This window comes from Ascaphus truei, chromosome 2 (assembly GCF_040206685.1).
Source record: "Ascaphus truei isolate aAscTru1 chromosome 2, aAscTru1.hap1, whole genome shotgun sequence".
Classification (NCBI taxonomy): Eukaryota; Metazoa; Chordata; class Amphibia; order Anura; family Ascaphidae; genus Ascaphus; species Ascaphus truei.
The window spans coordinates 203399388-203422657 of NC_134484.1; the positions used below are offsets into that span (position 1 = coordinate 203399388).

The following is a 23270-nucleotide window of genomic DNA, read 5'->3' on the forward strand; positions in this document are numbered from 1 at the left end:
CGTCCGCCATTTTGGACTATCCGCACCGCGCGGATCCTCCATTCTTGCGGTCGCCATTTTCTCGCTGTACTTAACAGTATTGTACATGGGGCTCCTCTCTGCGGGACAGCCACCACACCGGTACAATAAAGATTGCCCTGATGCACCACCTTGTGTACCTAATGTAGACTGGACTCATGTATGCACTACCTCAGGCTAGGCTCACTCTCTCAGTGTCTGCTGTGTCTCCTTCCTCCCAGTCTGTGCTCCCTACGGTGAGTGATCTGGAATGGGCTAGAGTACTCTGGCTCTTCCATGCAGTACTTGGGCGTCTACCTGTCTTGGTTAGCCTAGCGCAGACCCTCTCCGGGATTCCTGACCACGTTAACAGGCTATCCCTTCTGGCATCCTACCAACTAGCGCTACCTCAAGGTGACTAGGACAGCTATAGCCCGGCTCCAAACCCCCAACTCCTTTCAGGCCCCTAGGTCGTCCCTGCGAACTGACACACGCCATCAGCCCCCTTGACCGCCCCTAGGTCCGTCCCAACGCAGCACAAAGTGGCAGCAGACACTTCTCCCTGTTTCTAAGTGACCTAGCAAAAAGCCTGTCCTGTTGACAGGTCTATCATCTCAGCAGCGCCTCCAAATGTAACGGATTTTCTGACCTGGCCTGACCCACCCAATCTCATATTGGCCCCTGTGGTCTAACCAGTCCCCATTACATGGTAGTGTCTGGTGGTGCACCTGTTGGCAACAGGACTCCTGAGTCTCCCGCATGATGGTGTGTGGGGATTTGCCAACCCAGACAGGCAGCTGAGGTAGTGTGCTTGAGTCCTACCTAGATCCAGTGCAGCGCCTCCACCTCATCAGGATCCCAGCGTCCGCTTGGGGATGGTCCTGGTGAGGAACTCCTCTGTGGTGCAGCCCCCTGCGTAATCACTCCACACTTACACACGAGGGTATACTTGAACCAGGTCATCTTTATTGCTTGATGTGGGCTAGCTGCCCCTCGCAGTAGTCTCTTTAGCCACACATAATCATTAGTGCTTCCCTTTGAAAGGTATGTCCTTGTCTTAATTGGTGGGTTCCCTATCTCCCCTTCAGGGAGATATCCCTGTGCCAGGTCCCTGGTCACAGTCTTATAAGCTGTCTCCTCCCAAGCCTGCACTCAGACTTGCTCCTTGTCTCATAGTTCTTACATCAGCCACCAACAGCTTTTCTCTGTCTGCTTTGTGCTGCCAGACTCACAGCTCTGCATCAGACTACCGCAACAATGTTGCAGACCTCCATGTGCCTCTTACTGACAGAGGCAGCACAGCAACAGGAACTCACTCTAACAACTCAGCAACAACTAATTTTTGATCAGTGCTGTGCCTTATGTATACTCTGGAGGCTGACACACCTCTGACATCACTAACCATGGAGTCAGAACCTGTGACCACTCCCATCCAAACATAGGGCACCTCACCAGGGTGTGAGGGCAAACCTCCATAATTACTGCTGGCATGCCCACAACTTACCAGGCCTTACTGTCAGCAGGAGAGATGACTGTAGCCATTTTACATGACCGCTACATATACATACACACACACATCACATAAGCCCCCAATACATATAAATACATACAAAAATTCCCCCAAGCCCCACAATACATATAAAAATTCCCCCAAGCCCCCAATACATATATAATTTCCCCCAAGCCCCCCAATACATATAAAAATACCCCCAATACATATAAAAAGACCCCAACCTCAAATACATATAAAAAAAGACCCCCATACATATTAAAAAGACCCCCACCCCCCAATACATATTTAAAAAAAGCCCACCCCCAATACATATAAAAAAAGACTCCCACAATACATATAAAAATAGACTTACCTTGTGGATGATCAGGCCGGGTTCAGTGGATGTGGAGGCCCGGCTCCTGGCACTGCAAGTTGGGGTCGACCTCAGGCCAGGCCCAGCTGCCAGAGATCTCGCGGCCGAACCCCGACTCTCCCCTCAGCAACAGCCTGCATGCCTCTATCCCTCTGTCCCACGTAGAGCTTCCGACAGGCGTCCCTCTCATGCTGTCGTGCGCCGAAAGCAGCGTGCTCTGACGTCATTGCGCTTCCGGCGCACTGACGTCAGAGGCCTGTCGGCGTGGGACAGAGGGATAGAGTCATGCCGGCTGCTGCTAAGGGAGAACCAGGGCCCGGCCGCGATAGGACCGGCAGACGGGCCTCGCCAGATTTCGGGCCCAACTTGCAGTGCTGGCCTGACCCCTGACTTACTGTGCCCGATACGCCAACCCCAACAGACTCACCCTGTTGGCGGCCCTGCATGCGCTATATATATTGGCTGCACTCTATATAAGAAAAAAATATTATTATAAAGTATTATGCACACCCCAAGTGACATCACTTCAAGATTGTTTTGAAAAATGTGGTAACAACATGAAAAATCCGACTACAAAAATCATAACTACAGGTTGTACGAGTGTAACGTGAAGAAGGGGAACTACATTAAAAAAAAAATATATATTTGGATATTATTCTTGAAATAGTTTAATACGCCCACAGGTGGAATACCGTAATGTTCTCTTATTACACACGGTTACATTTCTGTTGTTTACATGTTGTAACAATGTGCTCTGGCTTAATCCTGAGTAACTATAAAATTGCGTTGTGGGTGGTGTCTTCTTCCATCCTGTGTGACCTTGACTAGTAGTGGATGCAGAATCAGAGATGGAACTGCACAATTAAGAGAGCTGCTGCTTCTCCTCCTCCTCCAGCTAAACAGAGACACATGCTGAGTGGGTGGGTTTGTTGTGAGATTTTATGACAAGCTGGCTTTACACCACCCACAAGTAAGATGACCTAACAGTCAGCCCCCCATGCTTGCCCTTCTCTGTTTACCTCAGGATGTGTGATGAAAGGGAAAAGAGAGGCACCAATCACCCCCTCTGCTCAACCCCTCCCTGCGGACCGCCCACAGCACTCAAATCATGCAGCCATTGCAAATCCCTACAACCGAACACCAGTCTGCTCTGCAACCTTCAAACAACCAAAGCGACGATACACTAATGCTACAATAATATGCACTGCTGTGGGGGCAAGGATTGGCACACGCTGGTTCATATGATAGGTGGGCTCATTCTGTAATGATCCTGCAAACGCCCACATGAAGGGGGGTGTGAGGTGGGAGGGAGTCACATTGCTTCAGTGGTGTTGAATTTCAAACTGTCTTATTATTATTTTTTTTTCAATGAAGGGTGAGGTAAAGCTGATCCTGCTGCAGGAGACATAAGGGGAAGGTCCATCGCAGGAACAGCTGGGATAAGATGCACACACAGTATGCAGATAATTTTCCAGTGGCAGCAAGGAGTGTTCGAATACATTTACAGTAGGTTATTTATTATAGGAAAGAGAAATATATATATATAAAAAAAAGTATTAATACTTTTTCATGTGGTTGTATGGCATTTAACAGATAATGGAAAAGTGATCAGTAAAAGATTAACATTTGTTTAGAAAAGAAAAGAAAATGAATAGAATTCCAGGTTGTGTTATCTAGGAAAGAAAAACAGTCATGAATCTATGGGAGAGGGTTTTTTTATTTATAAACAGCATGTTATATGCTCTAAAAAGATGTACCGAAGTAGGGCACAGAGGAATAATGTTATTTTGGGGCATTATTGCTGGTTTCAAATGTCTACACTGAAGGGATTAACAGTATGGTCAATGAGTTAGTAGGGAATATTTTTTTAGAAACTGGCAGTGAGCTTGTGGGACCCTAAAAAAGCTTGGTAATGTCACCAGTGGGGCAAAAAGTATTATTTTTCATCACAGAACACATGTCATACAGCTTAGAAATGTTTAAAATTTGTTCCGCTTTGAGAATTTGCTCTGTAGCAAATGAGATCATCTCTAATCTAATAGATGTTTTATACAAGTTTGTTTTTGCTAAATGTATATCGTGCTGATCACCTGTTTAAATTTAGTGTGTATTTATATATATATATATATATATATATATATATATATATATATATAATTTATTATTAAAATGAACACAATGTTTCTGTTTTGAGTACCCTTATCCATGTGGAGATCCACAAACCATTCTAGTAGAGCTGTTTGTTTGCTGATGGGGGATTAATTAGCTGGCTGAAAACTAATGGCATTCTTTATCGTTTGGCAGAGAAAGAAAATATCTCTTTAAAACTTTGATTTTGATCTCAACCGGAAAAATTCCCATTAAAACATTGAAGAATATATTTTGAGGTACATGTCCCATAGGGAACCAAATTGATGTGATGATACGTTTATGTTTGATAAGATAAAACTAGATGGTTGGTGCCATTAAAAGCAGGCATGCACTTTTAATATCATTTTTAAAGTCTGGAAATATTTATATTGTTTTCACTTACAATGAGGACTCTAAAGGAGAGAGGTTTTACTGACGATCCTTTTTTCTCTACCTGAATGATAAGGTAATAAGGTTTATTTCTACCACAGCATGTAATAAAAACAGGGGGCAGTGCCAGGGAGAGATAATCAAGGGATAAGGGCACTTAAACCCAACCTCAACTTCACCCTATTAGGTTTACAAACTTGTTCAGGAAAACGTAAAAAAAAAAAATATTTATTGAAAAAAGGTGTCAATAATATAATTTAATGTATGTAACTTTGCCAAAAATTAATTCAGTTTGGTTCTACTGGGCCTGTAATTTAAACAAAGTTAAGTATTTATAATAAAATAAAGGCAACAAGTAATTATAAAATATTTTTAAACAAAATAATTGCATCAACATTTTAGAAAAAGACAAATTACACATAAAAGGAGGACTTTGGGGTATTAGACTGGAACAAGGTTCATGATTAAAACAGAAATAAAGCAGCTAAGGTACAGTATTGCAAAATTACTATTCGTAGAGTTACACCTAACACCTCAGTATATTACCTGTGAAAATAACCAAAGTAAATGTAGTAGAGGAGAAATTGAAACGAAAGGATCCGAATACATAAAGTAATTGGGGATTGTCTTGATATTTTGCAAGTGGTTTTAAATACTTCACAATTACAATTTATAAGAAGATGTAGTCCAAAGACGGACCTGATGTAATACATTTAATTATATGAATTGGTTGTAAAAATACCACATGTGAGTACATTTGCATGTCTCTGACAGGTCTGCCACCCTGTCTTTCCCCATTATCGCTTAGCAAACAATGCTTCCACTGCAGCAAGGGATTCTGGGTGAAAGGATTGTGTCACTGTTTTACTCACCATAACTTGTTTTGTGTGTGAGTGGGTTAGAAAGGGGAAACAATACATCTTTGTTGTATTCATTCAGGAGAATCGATGGCAGAGGAAGTTGACAGCAGAACCTTAGTTTCAATTATTGTAACTTATGATTGGGGCTGTTTTGTCATCTAGTTGAGGACACTGGTGTTTTTGATTCAATATTTTTATGGGGTTCTGCCGAACCTCAATTAGTTGTGGTTTTGGTTCTTTTTTTAAACTTGGGGGGGGGGGGGAGATCAAAATAAAAATGCATAGACATTTTAAAAATGGTGGCTTTGGTGCAAATGTTAACAAGTTTTTTGTTTACAAATCCAAAAGTTTTCCCAGTTTATTTAAAAAAATATTAATAATGAATCCAAGGACGAGTGAGTCTGGTCTTAGCTCGAATTTTGCTCAGATAGAAAAATATGTTCCGAAATTTGACACGGACATCTGATTGAACCCCAAAGTTTGCCAAGTTAGGATTTCGAAGCGGCAAAACTGGCCATGAATAATATGTTAATTTATGGTTTAACATATGTATATATCTCAAATATTCCAATGGAGATAAGACGCAAAAACAATGCAGTAGGAGTAACATTTAACTGCAAGATTTAAAGTAATGGTGAGAAAAAAATATTAAGTTCATTTAAAACTCATGGTATATGCATTGGTTTTTTTAGGCAGCAACACAATTTTTTTGTGTAGGAGAAACTTCACCAATTTTCCCTTTCTCAAAAATCAAAACATTCAGAGCAAATTAATATTCCTGTTGTGCTACACTATAAAAACAAAAAGCTGAGCAGTCACTGTACAGTACATAGCATAAAATGCTTTAGCGGAAAAAATAGACTGAATAAAGTGCTTAAAAAGCATTAATATTATTTAACATTTCCTAATATATATAGATATATACTCACCATATCACATTTTAAGTTATGGTGGGTGAAAAAGATAGATAGATATATAAAAAATATATTTAATAAAAGGTGTCTAGCAATGTTTCCTCTTGACTTTCTGCAGGTGCTGCATATACCTGTTTAGCATGCCTAACATGTCATGTACATTTCTCGTCTCGTGCCATTTTAATATGTCAACCTCTTAATGCCTTCTATTGATGCTTCAACTGTCCAAAACAGTATTAATGTATCACAGTATTTTGTACCCAAGAGACACATGGGAATGGGAGTTTCCATACGATCGTGCCCTGATCGGCACTATTACAGTTTGATGAATAATCCCCAAAGCTGCCAAATGTCCTGGTTTGCTCAAGTCAATAGCAAATGAAAATCCCACTTGTGAGCACATTCACATGTCTCAGACAGGTCTGCAACCCTGCTTTTCACCATCATTTCTTAGCTTACAGTGCTTCTACTGCAGCCAGTGATTCTGGGAAATAACATGCAAATGAGCACACAGTGTCACCTCAAGTGAATAGAACTGCACAAATAGGTCAATAGAAAAATAAACAGTATCTATCCTATCTGTCCTATCTATCCATCCATCCATCCTATCTATCCTATCTATCTCACAGAAAATATATTTTTCTTTTAAATACGGTATCACAGACCAAATTTTTAGAGCAGCACTCTATTAACCAATATATCCCAGGCTTACGTAAACCTGTCCCGGTTAAACCTTCCATCCTATTCCAACAGTATAGGAACATTTGGATGAATGCATGCAGTGTAGGGGTAGAGGGCGCTCCTCATCTAAAGTTAGATGGCATTTTACATTCAGAGCAAGAAGGAAACAATTTCAGTCAGTCCGCCCAGGATGAGAAGTGCAGGGCTTTCACTGCTATCCTAGCAGCACACAGGACAGAAAGCAACGGGTAGGCAGTGTCCCGCCTCCAGCCAGCCACGCTCTGTGCTACAGGGAGGCAAGATGAAGGCAGGAAGGACAATAAAAAGAAACTAAATTGCACACACCTCCTCTGCTATCTGGCTCTTGGTTTTCCAATCTACTTGGATATCTGTTACTATCTAGAGATCAGTCCCTGCGCCGGATTAGATGAGTGGGATTAGTCTTTTGCCGTCACTGAACAGCATATGAGTAGTGCGTGTGTGTGAGGCTGAGTGCACACACAGTGCTGCAAGATCTGCAGATTAGAGAATGAAAATTGCATTTTGGTTTGATGGTGCTTCTGGGTTGCTTGGGTGGCCTGAAACGTATTTGCTTTACAGAGATGCTTATGTGACAGTTGGACGCTTTCACTGATGCATTTCATTCCCCCTGAGGATTTAAGGCAATATAACCTCAGCATTTCTGGAAGTTGTTTCATGGATTCAAATGAAGAGGGAAACCCGACACCAGAACCTTATTTGGGGATGCAAGTGAGTATTTTGCATAAATATTTTCTCATTACGTAAACCGTAAACCGACAGTGTGTGTGTGTGTGTGTGTGTGTGTGTGTGTGTGTGTGTGTGTATGTGCATGTACTGTATATGTATGTGTGTATCCACAGATAGTGTGTGTGTGTGTGTATATATATATATATATATATATATATATATATATATATATATATATATATATATATATATATATATATATACATACACACACACACGCTATGTATATCGCAACTGGACTAACACGGCTATTTCCGTTTTATTTATTGTTTTATATTTTTTTTTTTTTATATATATATATATATATATATACACCATTTTCTGCAGCTCGGTGGTAATATGGTTTTCTCATTCTGCATCAGTGTAGAAAATATTTGTGTTCACATTTTGAAAGTTGCTAGTGACACACATGGAAAACCCACACTGAATTTGGTAAGTATAAAGCAAATTTGTGTTTGTGTTTCAGCATCGAGAAGGGAATGTCCCTTAAAAGCTAAGAATGAAAACACCTTTCGGAGGGAAATTTCAGTAAACGTATTGAACCCCAGTGGCAGAAAGGAGGAGGAGGAGGAGGAGGAATGCAGAGAATGAAGAATGAAAGCGCATCGGAGGGAACCAGTGCTCACAATAACTAAAGTATAACCAATACAGCTGTTTTGTGAGATCTGGGCGGGGTTGCATTGAATTTTCATCATTCACAATAATTTTTTGCCAGTTTTAATCGAAACATCTCTGGAAAACATGGCTCACCCCAGGAGAGGAGGGTATGATCACCGGGACATAGTGGTAAAATACATCCATTATAAGCTGTCACAGAGAGGTTATGAATGGGAGGAGAGAAGGCAGCAGGTCTCCTCTGCTGCTCTCCCAGATGCTGCTGCTGCTGCTTATAATAATCATTCTTCTGATGGAGAGGTGTCTGCTACACCTGGAGATCCAGCTGGGCATCCTCATGCTTCACCTCTGCCTGCTGCTTCCTCAAATAATGCATCCCCAAGTAATGCCCCAATCACCTCTGTGGACAATGCACCTGCTGCTCACAGGAGCTCTGCACCTGCTGCTTCCCCAATCCCTTTACCCCATGCTGAATGGAACATTGCCCCGAGAGATTGGAATGTTGATCCAGGTGGCGCCCAACCAGTCGATGATGATGATGATAATGATGCACTTTCACGTCCGGTTCCCCCAGCAGTGCTCCAGACCCTGAGCCAAGCTGGGGATGAGTTCTCCCGTCTCTACCAGCAGGACTTCAGACAGATCTCAGGGCTCCTCCACCTCACCCCATCCACAGTCCGGCTGCGCTTTGCCGCAGTGGTGGAGGAGCTCTTCCAAGATGGGGTGAACTGGGGCCGGATCGTGGCTTTCTTTGAGTTTGGAGGGGTCATGTGCGTAGAGAGTGTGAACCGAGAGATGTCACCTCTGGTGGACTCCATTGCAGGCTGGATGACAGAGTACCTGAATAGGCACCTGCAAAACTGGATCCAAGAACAAGGAGGATGGGTATGTTTTTTTTTTGATGGATCATGGTTATAGAAGATGGAAAAGTATGTAGGTTTAACAATAGATATCCATCTATATATAGATGCGTGTGTGTGTGTGTGTGTGTATACATACACACACACACACACACACACACACACACACACATATTTTCATAAATGTATACAATTTGTATGAATAGAAATTTCTGAAAATATGTAGATAGATAGGTATGTACACAAGCATCAAAAGAACATTGAATCTCCCATAAACATGCAAAAAGTTTGGCAATGGAGCATTTTATTTTTTTGTGTACTTTAACACCTGAGGTTATCATTAATTCACAAACCATATCGGAACCCTTTTCTGGTATCCTTTGGTAGATGCTATCCATTTGTTGCCTAATTTGCAGCTCATAAATTAATATTGCTATATTGTACAGATATGCAATTAAATGGTAAATCTAAGGGGGGGGGAGGGATAAGGGTTGGAGACAGACTTTATATTTACATTTTTTAATGATATTAGAGAGAAACTCATAATATTGTTTCAACACTTCAAAAACAAATGAAATTATTTTTCCATGTTTTCTTATCTCAGTGGAAACAAGGTCAGAAAGCAAAAGGCAAGGCCTTATCCTTCCTGACCAAACACCCTATACAAGCAGTGCTTTTTGAATACTTTTGTTACGGTTATTAGAATTTTCTGCCTCTACAAAATTATATAGTTTCATTGTTGCACCTATGTGCAATAATGATGCCACATTATTAAAGGCACATTAGAATGCACATGGATTCCTGGTCCCAATGGCATGCACCCAAGGGTCTTAAGTATCCAAGTTCAGTAATAGCCAAACGGTTATATTTAGTAGTGAAGGACTTCATTTCCACAGGCTCAGTACCACAAGATTGGCGTAAAGCCGACGCGGAGCCTATAATTAAAAAGGGAGCTAGATCACAACCAGGGAATTACAGACATGTAAGCCTGACATTAATATTGGGGAAGCTAGTTGAAGGTTTATTAAGGGTTAATATTCAAGAATACCTAATGGTTAACAAAATGATTACTCTATATTTAACAGAAAGAAGCCCACCGCTCAGCATTAAAAGTGAATGTAACTCAGTGGGTGCACCTAAGGGAATGTTGGGAGCAAAAGGAGTACCCGCAGAGGGGATGGAGAGTGAAGTCCCTTACTCGCACAACCACTGAAACAGCCCCAGTGATTGCTATAAATATAGCTATGCATGGGTCTAATTGCCCATAGGGTAGACACAATTGATAGTGGTGGCTGTAATTAATTCCTAAGAATGTTACTGAATGGAGGGAATGCAGTGATACTCCGCAGTCCAAAGAGTAAAATAAAAATTAACCTTTAATGGGCATGCGCTTAAAATAAATGAATACACTATGATGATATACAGTAATTGCAATAATACAATAATTAAGCGCTAAAATATATACAGTGAATGATTACTAGGTGAATAGTAAAAAAAAAAAATGATAGTCCGTCCTAGAGACAGCAGCTCCACTTGCAGTGTATATGCAGTGTGGACTCGCTTGGTCAGTGCTGTTTATTCAGCCCAAATCTGCCTGTACTAGCAGGTGTCGCCTCTAGAGAGCTATACAGATATCAGGTCTCAATCGTCTCCTGTTGGCTGCTAAACACCATTTTTCTAACTTGGACCATTCAGGGTGTCCTATAGGGCATCTCCCTAACATCTGTCTGCTAGCCAGTATCTCTTGCTTTCCCAGCAGTTGGTTTAACTTTCTGTATGAGGAAGGGGGGGGGAAGGGGGAGACAAGTAGGGAGGTGGGAGTTGGGGCACACAAGCTCTACTGTTCAGTATTTGACTGATTAGTCAGTTAACAGATCATAGTTTTAGACCTATGATCTACATGTGTTAACTGCTGATTGATTATTAGGAGACCTTCTTTTGGGTCATATACTAGTTATGTGACCAGGCTATTGAGATCTTATATCTGTATAGCCCTTTGGGGAGACACCTCCTAGTATAGGCAGATGTTAGCTGAATAAACAGCACTGATCATGCAAGTCCACACTATATATACACTGCAAGTGGATCTGCTGTCTCTGGGATGGACTATTAATTTATTTTAAGTGCGTACCCATTAATGGCTCATTTTTATTTCACTCATTGGGCTGCGGAGTATCACTGCATTCCCTCCATTCAGTAACATTCTTAGAAATTAATTACAGCCATCACCATCAATTGTGTCTACCCTATGGACAATTAGACCCATGCATAGCTATATTTATAGCAATCACTGTGGTGTTTCAGTGGTTGTGCACTGAGTAAGGGACTCCACTCTCCATCCCCTCTGCGGGTACTCATTTTGCTAGCAAAATTATTAGTAATAGTTAGCATGGATTTATGAAGGATGGATTCATGACAAACTAACCTTTTTACATTTTATGAGGCGGGAAGTAGGAATTTAGACCAGGACAATGTAGTTGGATTTTGCAAAGACTTTTGATATGGTGCCACACAAGAGGTTAGTGTACAAAATAAAGGAACTTGATCTGGTATATTTGCACCTGGATTGAAAACTGGTTGAATGATAGACAACAGAGTTCTCATAAATGGAACCTTTTCAAGTTGGGCTAAAGTTGTGAGTGGAGTACCTCACTGGTACTGGGACCCCTGCTTTTTAACCTGTTCAATAATGACATTGAGGTTGGCATAGAGAGCAAAGTCTCCATCTTTGCTGATGACACTAAATTGTGTAAGATAGTAAAATCAGAGCAGGATGCAATTTCTATACATAAGGACTAGGATAAACTGGAAACTTTGGCAGGTAAATGGCAGAGGAGGTTTAATACAAAGAAATGTAAGGTTATGCATCTGAGGAGCAAGAATAAACAGGTCACATACAAAGTAACTGGGACAACATTAGGTCAATCCTTGTAGACAGCAGGCAGACTTGGCAATAGTTATCAATGTCATGCAGTAGCTGCACAGGCAAATAAGATCTTATATATTGCATAAAACGGGGGATGGAAGGGAAGAAAGCATCATTTTGCTACTGTATAAATCCTTAGTAAGATCACACCTTGAATATGGAGTACAGTTTTGGGCAACACTCCATTATGGAACTTGAAAGAGAAGAAACATCAAATGAATAAATGGAATTGAAGGTCTGATTTTTGAGGAAAGGCTAGCTAAATTAGATGTGTTTATATAAGGAAATAGGCCTCTAAAAGGGGATATAATAACTATTTAATTATCACTATCATAAGGAAACTCCCATTGAAGTCCATTATTGTTATTGTTTACATCTTTGTTTCTACACGGGACACCCCAGCCACGCCATGCTTTATGGATAACGTCTAATCACACATTCACATATTAGTAAAGTGCAAATATGTTTGATTAGTATTTCATTGATTATTCCTAAACTCTTGTCTGGCTCGTGAGCCCCGAAGACAGTATTGAGAAACACTGGTTTACATGAAATGCTTCAACACTCTATATAAGTAAATACTTTAGCAAAATAAACTTTGTTCCTAGTCCCCACACCTATTTTCCATGTACTTCATAAAAGACACAAATTGATTTTGCGTAAATGTTAGCTCACTATTGTGCATGTTTTGTTATTATGTTCGGCCTAAAAATGTACAGTATTCTCTTGTATTCAAACATATGCTAAATTGTGCTTCGTAGTGAAATGACCTATCCTGCCCATTCTTCTTAAACGGCATGTTTTTAATAGCAGGGAGTTCTGCACATCTGGTATAATGTAGGTTTGCTTTTTTAGATATTGTATACAGTAACCCTAAATAATGTGTGTCAAGGCTTATTTACTATAGCCAATGCTAAACAAAATGATCAAAAACACAAGAGTCACTGAAAAGGTGTATAAGCCTACTTGATGAAAATAGTGCCTAAATAAAAGTGTATTAATATTGTATATTTAATGTTGAGATATTTATTACAAAAGTCAATTTCAAAAGTAGCGGTAGATTGTGCCAAATATGATCTCCGCTTTATTTTTTAAATGATACATACCTAGAAATAGAAGTTTAACATTAAATGTTTTTGAGATCCAAAGATCAGTCACAACCTCTCCAAAAATAATGTTATGCATGCCCATTTAATACCTACTGTGACGGTGTGCTTTGCAGATGTTGCCGTTTTTAAACATGAAAGATAAACAGCTGGTGTTTGGGAATCATCAATTTTCTTCTTTGCACGTACACAAATAAACAATGCTTAACAGTGGGAAGTGTAATTACTCACAGGTAAAGAGAAAATGAGGAATTAACCAAAAGCGGGATCCCCAACTCACTTGTCCATTGCTTATATTCTTCCAAAGGTTAACTTGTACGCAAAGTAGGAAGAAAGCTTTAGACTGTAACAAAGGCTGTAACAAACATGTGGCGCGCGCCTCTTTGCTGCTGCTCTCCTTCCGAATCGCAGTGTCAAGTGACACCGCGGACATCACCGATGTGACGTCACACGACTTCTCGTTACCATGGCAACGTGAGGTTGCGCCGTCTAATGATGTCACGTTACCATGGCAATGCGACACCATGCGACGTCACGTTGGTGACATCCGCGGCATCATTTTGAAGCTGCGATTCGGAAGGAGAAGGAGGTCGGCACCAAGGAGGCGACCGCTACATGTAAGTGCTATGGGGCAGCGGATCTGGAAATCCGCCGCTGCTGAACACTTAGTAACATTACACAATACGGAATAGCCAGAGATAATCAAACCCCTCCCAAGACTCAGGTCACCATGTTTACAAACTTTATAGGTGTCAGATTTGGGTAAAAAAAAAAAGGGCATCAGTGACCCAGACGTAACACCAAAGTAATGTAATAAGGTAAAAGAGCATATAGATAGATGCCTCATGTACTCATGTTATATCATAGATTTTCTGGTCCTGAGAAAGACTTTATTTATACACTGGCACCAACTAATTACAACAGGCTTTTTAGATGTTTGAAAACTCTACTAATAGTAATCTCAGATACATCACCGTACTTCTTCACATCCATGTTTTTCTGGCATCTCTCAGCACTCGTGTATTGTTGTATGACAGGTGCGATGGTCAAAGTTTGTTTTTTTTTCCCTCGGGTCAAACTGTCAAACATGCAACAATTAGCTAATCTGACATCTGGAAAGTGATGAGACTGCCAATCTCACCCCAGACATTGTGCTTTCTCCTTTGGGCTACAGGGAGCTAAAGATTAATTGCCACAGTTGTGCTGAATTGCCCCTGGCTTGTTTTTCAGCAGAATTCATTGGTTGAGGTGGGGTAAATTGATCATGAGTGCTTCTGCCGAAATGATAAACAGATGGGAAAGTGGCTGCCATTAATGGACCAGGCAACATAATTCAACACTCACTTGCTTAAACATGATTCCACAGAAAAGGAAATTAAGGCGAAAACCTAATTTATTGTGGAATACAATAAAAAAAAAGTAGACAGTACTGTACCTTTTTATAATAGCTACAGGCTTTTTTTCTTGGCATCAGCATCGTGAAACATCATCAACATCGAATAACCTTATTGAGGGTTTTACATGGATGTTTCACAAGTCAACTATCCGTAGCACGACAATATGAGGGTGATAAAGCGCTTTTTATTTACAATCAACTTTTCAGTCCCATAGCAGATTTTTTGTTTTGGAAGGTTAACCACATGCGTTTCTTTTATAAACTGAGCATTTATAATTCATTTTTCTGTGTGCACATATACAGTATGTTTCATCAATTTTATAGGCACACAGCCGTCTCTTTTTCCCCCCAGATGGCACTAACTGTTGTGACATTTCTTAGGTCACCGTGCCAGAGTTATTGTGAAGCATGTGCTGTACTATAGTTACGCTTTTTAATATTAGTCTTTGTTTTGTGGTCCAATTATTTATGTACATTATAAGTCTGCACTGGACAGTCATGAAACTTACCGCCAACAGTATTAAATAGAGTGTAGTCCGCAATATACAGCAACGTTTAGGGAAACAGTGGAGTTCAGCTTAAGCATTTTGAGAGGCCCCTGGCCGCCTCCCTTCCTTCTTTAAAAGAGAGAACAACATCCATTGCATAGCAAAGCTCTGTAAGGGTTAATATTAATTGAACAAAACTAAGGACCTACTTCATGGGGTGCCAGGCCCGGTCCTCAAGGGCCACCAACATAACATTAGGATAGCCTTATACTGTGACCTGTTGTGGCCCTTGAGGACTGGAGTTGGCCACTCCTGACCTAGGTCATAGCAATAAATCCCCCCACCCCTCTCTCTCGCTCTCTCCTTCCCCCATTTCTCTCGCTCTCTCCTTCCCCCATTTCTCTCCTTCCCCCATTTCTCTCCTTCCCCTATTTCTCGCTCTCCTTCCTCATTTCTCTCTCTCTCTCTCTCTCTCTCTCTCTCTCTCTCTCTCTCTCTCTCTCTCTCTCTCTCTCTCTCTGTCCTTCTCCATTTCTCTCTCTTCTTCCCCGATTTCTCTTGCTCTCTCTCCTTCCCCACTTCGCTCTCTCTCCTTCCCCATTTCTCCCTCTCTCCTTCCCCATTTCTCTCTCTCTCCTTCCCCCATTTCTCTCTCCTTCCCCCATTTCTCTCTCTCTCCTTCCCCCATTTCTCTTTCTCTACACTTCTTCCCCCATTTCTTTCACTCTGTCCTTCCCCCATTTATCTTGCTCTCGCCTTCCCCCATTTCTCTCGCACTCTCCCTCCTTCCCCATTTCTCTCTCTCCTTCCCCATTTCTCTCTCTCTCCTTCCCCATTTCGCTCTCTCCTTCCCCATTTCTCTTGCTCTCTCTCCTTCCCCATTTCTCGCTCTCTCTCCTTCCTCCATTTCTCTCTCCTTCCTCCATTTCTCTCTCCTTCCTCCATTTCTCTTGCTCTCTCTCCTTCCTCCATTTCTCTTGCTCTCTCTCCTTCCTCCATTTCTCTTGCTCTCTCTCCTTCCACATTTCTCTCTCTCCTTCCCCCATTTCTCTCTCTCCTTCCCCCATTTCTCTCTCTCCTTCCCCCATTTCTCTCTCTCTCCTTCCCCCATTTCTCTCTCTCTCCTTCCCCCATTTCTCTTTCTCTCCTTCCCCCATTTCTCTTTCTCTCCTTCCCCCATTTCTCTTTCTCTCCTTCCCCCATTTCTCTTTCTCTCCTTCCCCCATTTCTCTCTCTCTCCTTCCCCATTTCTCTTTCTCTCCTTCCCCATTTCTCTTTCTCTCCTTCCCCCATTCTCTTTCTCTCCTTCCCCATTTCTCTTTCTCTCCTTCCCCCATTTCTCTTTCTCTCCTTCCCCCATTTCTCTCTCTCTCCTTCCCCATTTCTCTTTCTCTCCTTCCCCATTTCTCTTTCTCTCCTTCCCCCATTCTCTCTCTCTCCTTCCTCCATTTCTCTCTCTCTCCTTCCCCCATTTCTCGCTCTCTCCTTCCTCCATTTCTCGCTCTCTCCTTCCCTCATTTCTCTCGCTCTCTCCTTCCCTCATTTCTCTCGCTCTCTCTTCTTCCCCCATTTCTCTCGCGCTCTCTTCTTCCCCCATTTCTCTCGCTCTCTCTTCTTCCCCCATTTCTCTCGCGCTCTCTTCTTCCCCCATTTCTCTCTCTCGCTCTTCTTCCCCCATTTCTCTCTCTCGCTCTTCTTCCCCCATTTCTCTCGCTCGCTCTTCTTTCCCCATTTCTCTCTCCCATCTATCTCTTCTTCCCCCTCTAACTCCCCCATCTATCTGTCCTTGCACCATCTCTGACTATTAACCCATCTCTCCCCTGCTCTCTTCTCCCCTCTCCTTTCTCTCTCCCCCCTTCTCCCTCATCCTGTTTTTCCTCCCCCCCTTCTGCTCCCCCACTTCTCCATCCGCTCCCTCTTCAATCGCCCCCTCTCCATCCCTCCCACGCACCCATCTCATTCTCCCCCCGCCATCCCCCTTCCCCCACATCTCGTTCTCTCCCAGTGCACCGGGGGAGGGGGGAAAGCTTCTTTAATTCATCCTGGGCTCTATGATATCTGCTGGCGGCCCTGACTCTTGTCCTGTCTTTTGGACATACAACATCATTTATTGTCCAGGTGAATGATGCATTACTGTTGTCATGACAGTTTTTTTGCATTTGTCCTCATTAAAGCAGCAAGGTATATTTCAGATTCAAGCAATTATTTCTCTGCTTTCAGTTGTAATACACTAAGAAACCATACATTGAAAAGACAATCCCAATAATCAAGAATAGACTATACTAACGATTGCAGTGATATCTGCAGACCATCGACAAAATTGAATATTTGGTGTACCCTACCTGCATGATTGATGATGCCTTCATAAGCTAAAGAGTGATACAATAGTTAATTTGCCACAGGGTTCTCAAAGAACATGGTTGGATTGTAAATGGTCAGAGAAGTCAGACTTTTTTTTTTCTAGAAATGTATTTGTTTTTGTGATTGCAATTGTCACATTTTAGTTCTGAGAAAGGGAGTGGTTTGGTACTTTCTTTGAGTCCACATGAGATATTCCTGATAGGTGTAGACATTAATATTCATGGATGCTTCTTTACAACCAATATGAACTTAGATCTTAATGTTAAAAAAAAAAAAATCACAAATATACAATTAGACACCTGACTGAAAGAAGAATATCGGAAATAAGACAAAATATCTACCATACTTCAGAAGAGGCTCCACCGTTAGGCTTTGTCCCCGCTGGCACTGAGCGCGCTCATGCTTGAAGAGCTCTCCAAGCATGAGCGCCGGGTATCCTTAAAATTTTCGCAAGGGCTCGCGGGGGGGACGCTGCAGGAGAAGGGGACGCTGCAGGAGAAGCTGAGCGTGCTAGAAAGTTTATAAAAATGTGTTTACCCGAGCGCCGGTGAGCGTGTGTGCCCGTGCATTACATTATAAATGTAATGTTATATATATATATATATACAGTGGTTGACAAATCACCAAAAAATCTACTCGCCACACAAAAAAATCTACTCGCCACCTAGTACCAAACGTGTGCTGCTTGGGCCAATATTTACTCGCCCGGGGGTTAAATCCACTCGCCCGGGGCGAGCAAATGTATAGGTTTGTCGAACACTATATATATATATATATATATATATATATATATATATATATATATATGCAAGTCACCTCGCCAAGCACCGCCCTCTCAGCGCTAGCGGGGACGCAGCCTTAGGCAACATAGGCAGCGGATAGAAAAAGGAGAAATACCCGAGGCAAGAAAGAAATGCAAGGGGAAAAAGTGAGAGAGACGGAACAGAGGGGAGAGACTTGCATGTTTTCTCTGTCATCTAGCACAGTGGTTCCCAACTCCAGACCTCAAGGACCACTAACTGTGCAGGTTTTAAGGCAATCCTCTCATTAGCACAGGTGGCCCAATCATTGTGACTGAACCACCTGCGCTCAAGCCGGGGTATCCTTAAAACCTGCACTGTTACTGGTCCTTGAGGACTGGGGTTGGGAACCACTGATATTCTAGCACACAAGATGCTACAAATAAAATATCAGGGTTGTAATCAGTTATAGACCAAAGAAGGTGTTTAGGTGACTTACTCTTCTAACCGCAAGAGCAAAAAGTAATTTTTTTGTGGCGGTTCTGGGGAAGATGCAGCTACGGATAACCACGGCTCCTTTATTCCCTGCAATTCCCAGCTCTCCTGGGAAACCGGGGACAGTCAGGCCACATGTGTACTCTATATCCCTTATTTCTTCTTTACATGGTTCCCATGGATTTAGTGCCAGCAAATGTTTAAAAAAATAGCTTAAACAAATATTGTGGCAAAACATTGGGGGCTAGAGCACCTATCGATTTACTACCTGGGGTCCCGCAAACACCTAGAGCCGCCACTGCCGTTCTTTGTCCAGGTATATACTTACTTATATACTGTATGAAATTGTAGCAATTCAATCTATTATTCACAAATCCAAATCCGCCCCTCCCCCCCCCCCCCACCCCCCAAAGAAAGAAGCAAAAACAGGATTCAATTGTATTACTTAGAAATAAAGGTGCATTTTTATCTTGGAGAGATGTAGATCTGTCATAGCTTGTGATATATGCACCTGTGAGGTGTTTTTTTTTGTTTTTTTTATAAACTATATGCATTTATCATTTCCTTTGTGAAGAACTCTCACAAACTGCAACACATCTACACCTATTGAAGGATGGAAATTTGATGTCCACTTAAAAATGAGAATGATGATACTTTTTGGTTTTCATTTCTCTAAAGCAGTATTTTTCTACCAGGATTTAGTGGGCCTCTCTAAAAGGGTCCCTGCAGTTTTCAGGTCATTTGAAAATGGTACCAAATCTAGAAGAATTTATAATGCATCTGATCTCAGACGCGCTATTAGAGAGGGTTGGGGTTCCTTACAATGTATCTTATCTCACACACGCTATTAGAGAGGGTTGGGGTTCCTTACAATGCATCTGATCTCAGACGTGCTATTAGAGAGAGTTGGGGTTCCTTAACCAAAAAAAGATTGGAAACCACTGCTCTAAGGCAGGGGTGCGCAAACTGGGGCCGTTCCCCCACTGGGATTCTCTACGGGGGTGCGGGGTATACAGACGCCCCACGCGCGTCCCTAAGGCATTTAAATTAAATGCCGGGGGAGCGGCGAAGGACTCTGTAAACTTCACTTACCCTGGCTGAGACGGCTTCGGGAGACGGTAACGCAGTGTCGAGGGTCACGTGACTCTGTGTTGCCATGGCAGCGTGAAGTCCTGACATCAGAAAACTGGAGCCAAGGTAAGGAGGGAGGGCGCGAGGATGGGGGGAGAGCCCGCATTGGGAAAAGATTGCGCAGCCCTGCTCTAAGGAATGCAACATTGAATAATAATGTTTGGAAATTTGTTGGGATGCCTTTTGCCAACTAAAATAAGTAGTACGTGTTTGAGACTCCATCCTCTGATAATTGTGCAATATGTAATAACTGGCTAAAGTCTGTCCCCTTAAAACTCATTCTGCGTTTATAGAAAACAATATACTGTACAAAATTCTAGCAATCTTCCAGTCCCATATCCAATGATAACAAATATTATACAGTCTTTATCCAAAGTGTCTTACACATATACGATTTCATACTATTAACATGATTACTAATTAATTAGTACTAAGTGAATGTACCTCAGACGGAATAAGTTCTGAGTTGAGCTTGCCAGGAAATGTAAATGTTAATATCAGTTTTACGTTTTTGTTTTTTTATCTTTAGCAACATGGCAGATTTAGAGAAGATTTACAGTATTAAGAAGTTATTTTATGCAGCTTTTCCTTTGCTAAATATGATCTTGAAGGGTCAGGGTATGTACTGTACAGTAGTCTTAGATTTCTTAATTAATTGTTTGAAGGGATTGGAGCAGATGCATTTATCACTCTTTTCTCCCCAAACCATGCTTATGTCGTTTTGTCCTTAACACCTGTCTCTTGTAGGATAATTTGTGGTTGATTGGGTTGGTATTACCTTCAGGGCGCAATGTACATCCAGGGACATAGAATGAAGAATAACAGTGCAATACAGTATACACAATGAAAATGTGAATAGGAGATTCTGTGCATGTTCCACTCACATGTTCCACATGAAGATCAAGCTGTGAGGTTATATAGAGTAACTCATAAGGACATCCTGGTATTCTCTTCATACATCCATTTAAGTTATGAAATACCCCTGAGGAAGCTCAAATATGAGCAAAACGCATAGGGTGGAGTTTTACTGACCATACAGACTCTGGGAAGGCATTTGTGTGTTGCTGGTGGACGGCAGCTGAGATTAGGTTCCTGATTTTCCAACCCTGTGATTACATCTGCTTCTTGGCGGCCGTTTAGCAGGATCAAAGGCTGATAGGAAGTGCTGCTGTCTATTTCCAGTCTTGTGACCCAGGGTGGTCTGAATGCACGTCACAAAGTTGCCTATGTAAGTGCATTTTTATATATAAAGCAATCTTCACTATATTTGCTTTGTCTTTTTCTATGTGGGAATCCCCTCCTCCTTTTTCTTTGACCCTCATGGAATTCGCTATGGATGTATGAAGAGGATACCAGGATGTCCTTTTGAGTTGGTTACTCTATATCAGGGGAGCACAAACTTTTTCCCCTGCGCCCCCTGCCAGCAGTTCCCCGCTCTATGCGCACCCCCCTACCCCCCCCCCCCCACTCTTACCTTTGCTTCGGCGGTGTCATGATGTCACATGATTTAGTGGCATCATTTGATGCTGCGTTGCCATGCTGATGCATGTAAGAAGCCGCCGGAGCCAAGTGCCTTCGGGAAGCGCGCGGGGCCTCTGTAAACCCTGCGTCCTCCCGCAGACAGTCTCGCGCCCCCCCCAATTTGCGCACCGTTGCTCTATATAACCTCACAGCTTGATCTTCATGTGGAACATGTGAATGGAACATTCACAGAATCGCCTACTCACATTTTCATTGTGTATACTGTATTGCACTATTATAATTTTTCATTCTATGTCCCTGGATGCACATTGCGCCCCAAAATTTTCTGTCATATTACAGGTAATACCAACCCAATCTACCACAAATTATCCTACAAGAGACAATCAGTGGTTAAGGACAAAAAATCATATGCATGGTTTGGAGAGACATTTTCTGCCATCCCTGTATCTGGATTGGGTCTGAGTCTTGCTTGGGAGCAGCATTATCTCCAAGGACAGTGATTATATATTATATTTGATCACTTTGATCTTCACTGTGGGTTTATATATTTTTGCACATTGTGGTATATTTTTATTGGTATTATACACTGTTAAGTACTGCTATTTGCGCTTGCACCTCTTTTCTGTTCTTTACGTTGAATATGGCTGTCTTATAAATTGGCTAAAACAGAACAATTCTACTGACAAAGCGCAGAAATCGGGGTAAAAAAAAATTACTTGTATTCGTATGAACTATGTCAGATAGTTGGAAAATTAAACATGTAGAAACGTGTGGCTCATAAAGCATAAAATCCTTTACTTATCATGTAGACCTGCAGAATATTCTTATACAGTATATACTGAAGATTTGCAATCCTCTTTGGCAGTTTAATGTTACAATGCCCCGGATCTCATGTAAATACATGACAAGCACTTGATTTGCTTAATTGCACTGACAAAATCTAGACATGTCTCTGGTTATTGTTAGGCTGTCACTGGTGAACATCTAGACAAGGAGGTCATTTGTAAAGTTTCCTGGCAAAAAAATCATTTTAGATTTTATCAAAGAAACCAATATTCACTGAGAGGAACATGATTTGTTTTTGTGCCGTGTGATAAATCTAGTGCAGGTTGTGCTAGTTTTGCAGATGGGATATTTTAATAAATAACCCCATAAGACTTTGCTTTTCCCCCCCAGACAACGTTGTTCTACTTTAAGACAACATTTTAATTTGCAGTCTCATGATTAAAGATTGGACCACTTATGGTCTACTGGTTCCCACTCACATTTAACACATGTTAACACCCGTATGGTCTGTGATCGTATGTGGAAGTCTGTAACTCTCATTGTAATTCAGATCCTTGACCTCTGCCAAGAACTTAGACTATAATTATAACCAGTGTTCGACAAACCTATACATTTGCACGCCCCGGGCGAGTGGATTTAACATCGTGGCGAGCTCCTATTGGCCCAAGTAGCACACGTGTGGTACTAGGTGGCGAGTAGATTTTTTTGTTCGGCGAGTAGATTTTTTGGTGATTTGTCGACCACTGATTATAACCTATGGCCGTCAGAATGCCATTGTTATTATGAGCATATGAGAAATGGCATGCAACTTGAAAGTGCCCGAGAAGAGCAGAGAGCCAGTAGTAAGGGTGAGTTGGTTCCTCCCACTCCTGTTTTACTAACTGCTATTACTCAACCCTTTCTGCTTCTCTTGCTATAAACCCCATTGTATTAGAAAGCATAACTTTGCCGCAAAGGGCAAGTGTTAGTCACCTCTGCTTCACTGAAGTGAGGGCATTGAACCATAATAGCAAGTCAAATGTTTTAACCTTTGATTTTGAAACAATGAACCATCAAGTGTGTATATATAATATATATTTGGTGGGCCATAATATAAACCATTTATTTTCACAAGTGCCCATTGTCCTCAGATAAGTTAAAACAAGTCAGTGAAGCTCTTTAAGTTGTAGCACGTTTCCCAAAGGGGTCGGATCAGCAATCATTTACAAGTAGAGGTGGCCACCACAGTACTGTAGTGTAATTGTTGATACATTGGTAAATAATGACATACTTAAACATT

The 23270-nt window shown here is 41.6% G+C and overlaps 1 protein-coding gene across 3 annotated transcripts in view; it reads left to right on the top strand.

Annotated features, from left to right (window-relative positions):
• The first annotated feature begins 2948 nt into the window (after positions 1 to 2948).
• BCL2 (BCL2 apoptosis regulator) overlaps positions 2949 to 23270 on the top strand; it is a 114675-nt gene continuing 94353 nt past the window's right edge. Inside the window, exons 1-4 of one of the 3 annotated variants that reach the window (XM_075585848.1) lie at positions 2949 to 3110; positions 3237 to 3368; positions 7438 to 7587; positions 8072 to 9105. In XM_075585848.1, the coding sequence (XP_075441963.1) occupies positions 8347 to 9105 (759 nt within the window). In that variant the 5' untranslated portion in view covers positions 2949 to 3110; positions 3237 to 3368; positions 7438 to 7587; positions 8072 to 8346. Of the gene's footprint in view, positions 3111 to 3236; positions 3369 to 6978; positions 7588 to 8071; positions 9106 to 23270 lie in introns of those variants that run through there. The other 2 variants (XM_075585849.1, XM_075585847.1) reach the window with 2 other exon arrangements.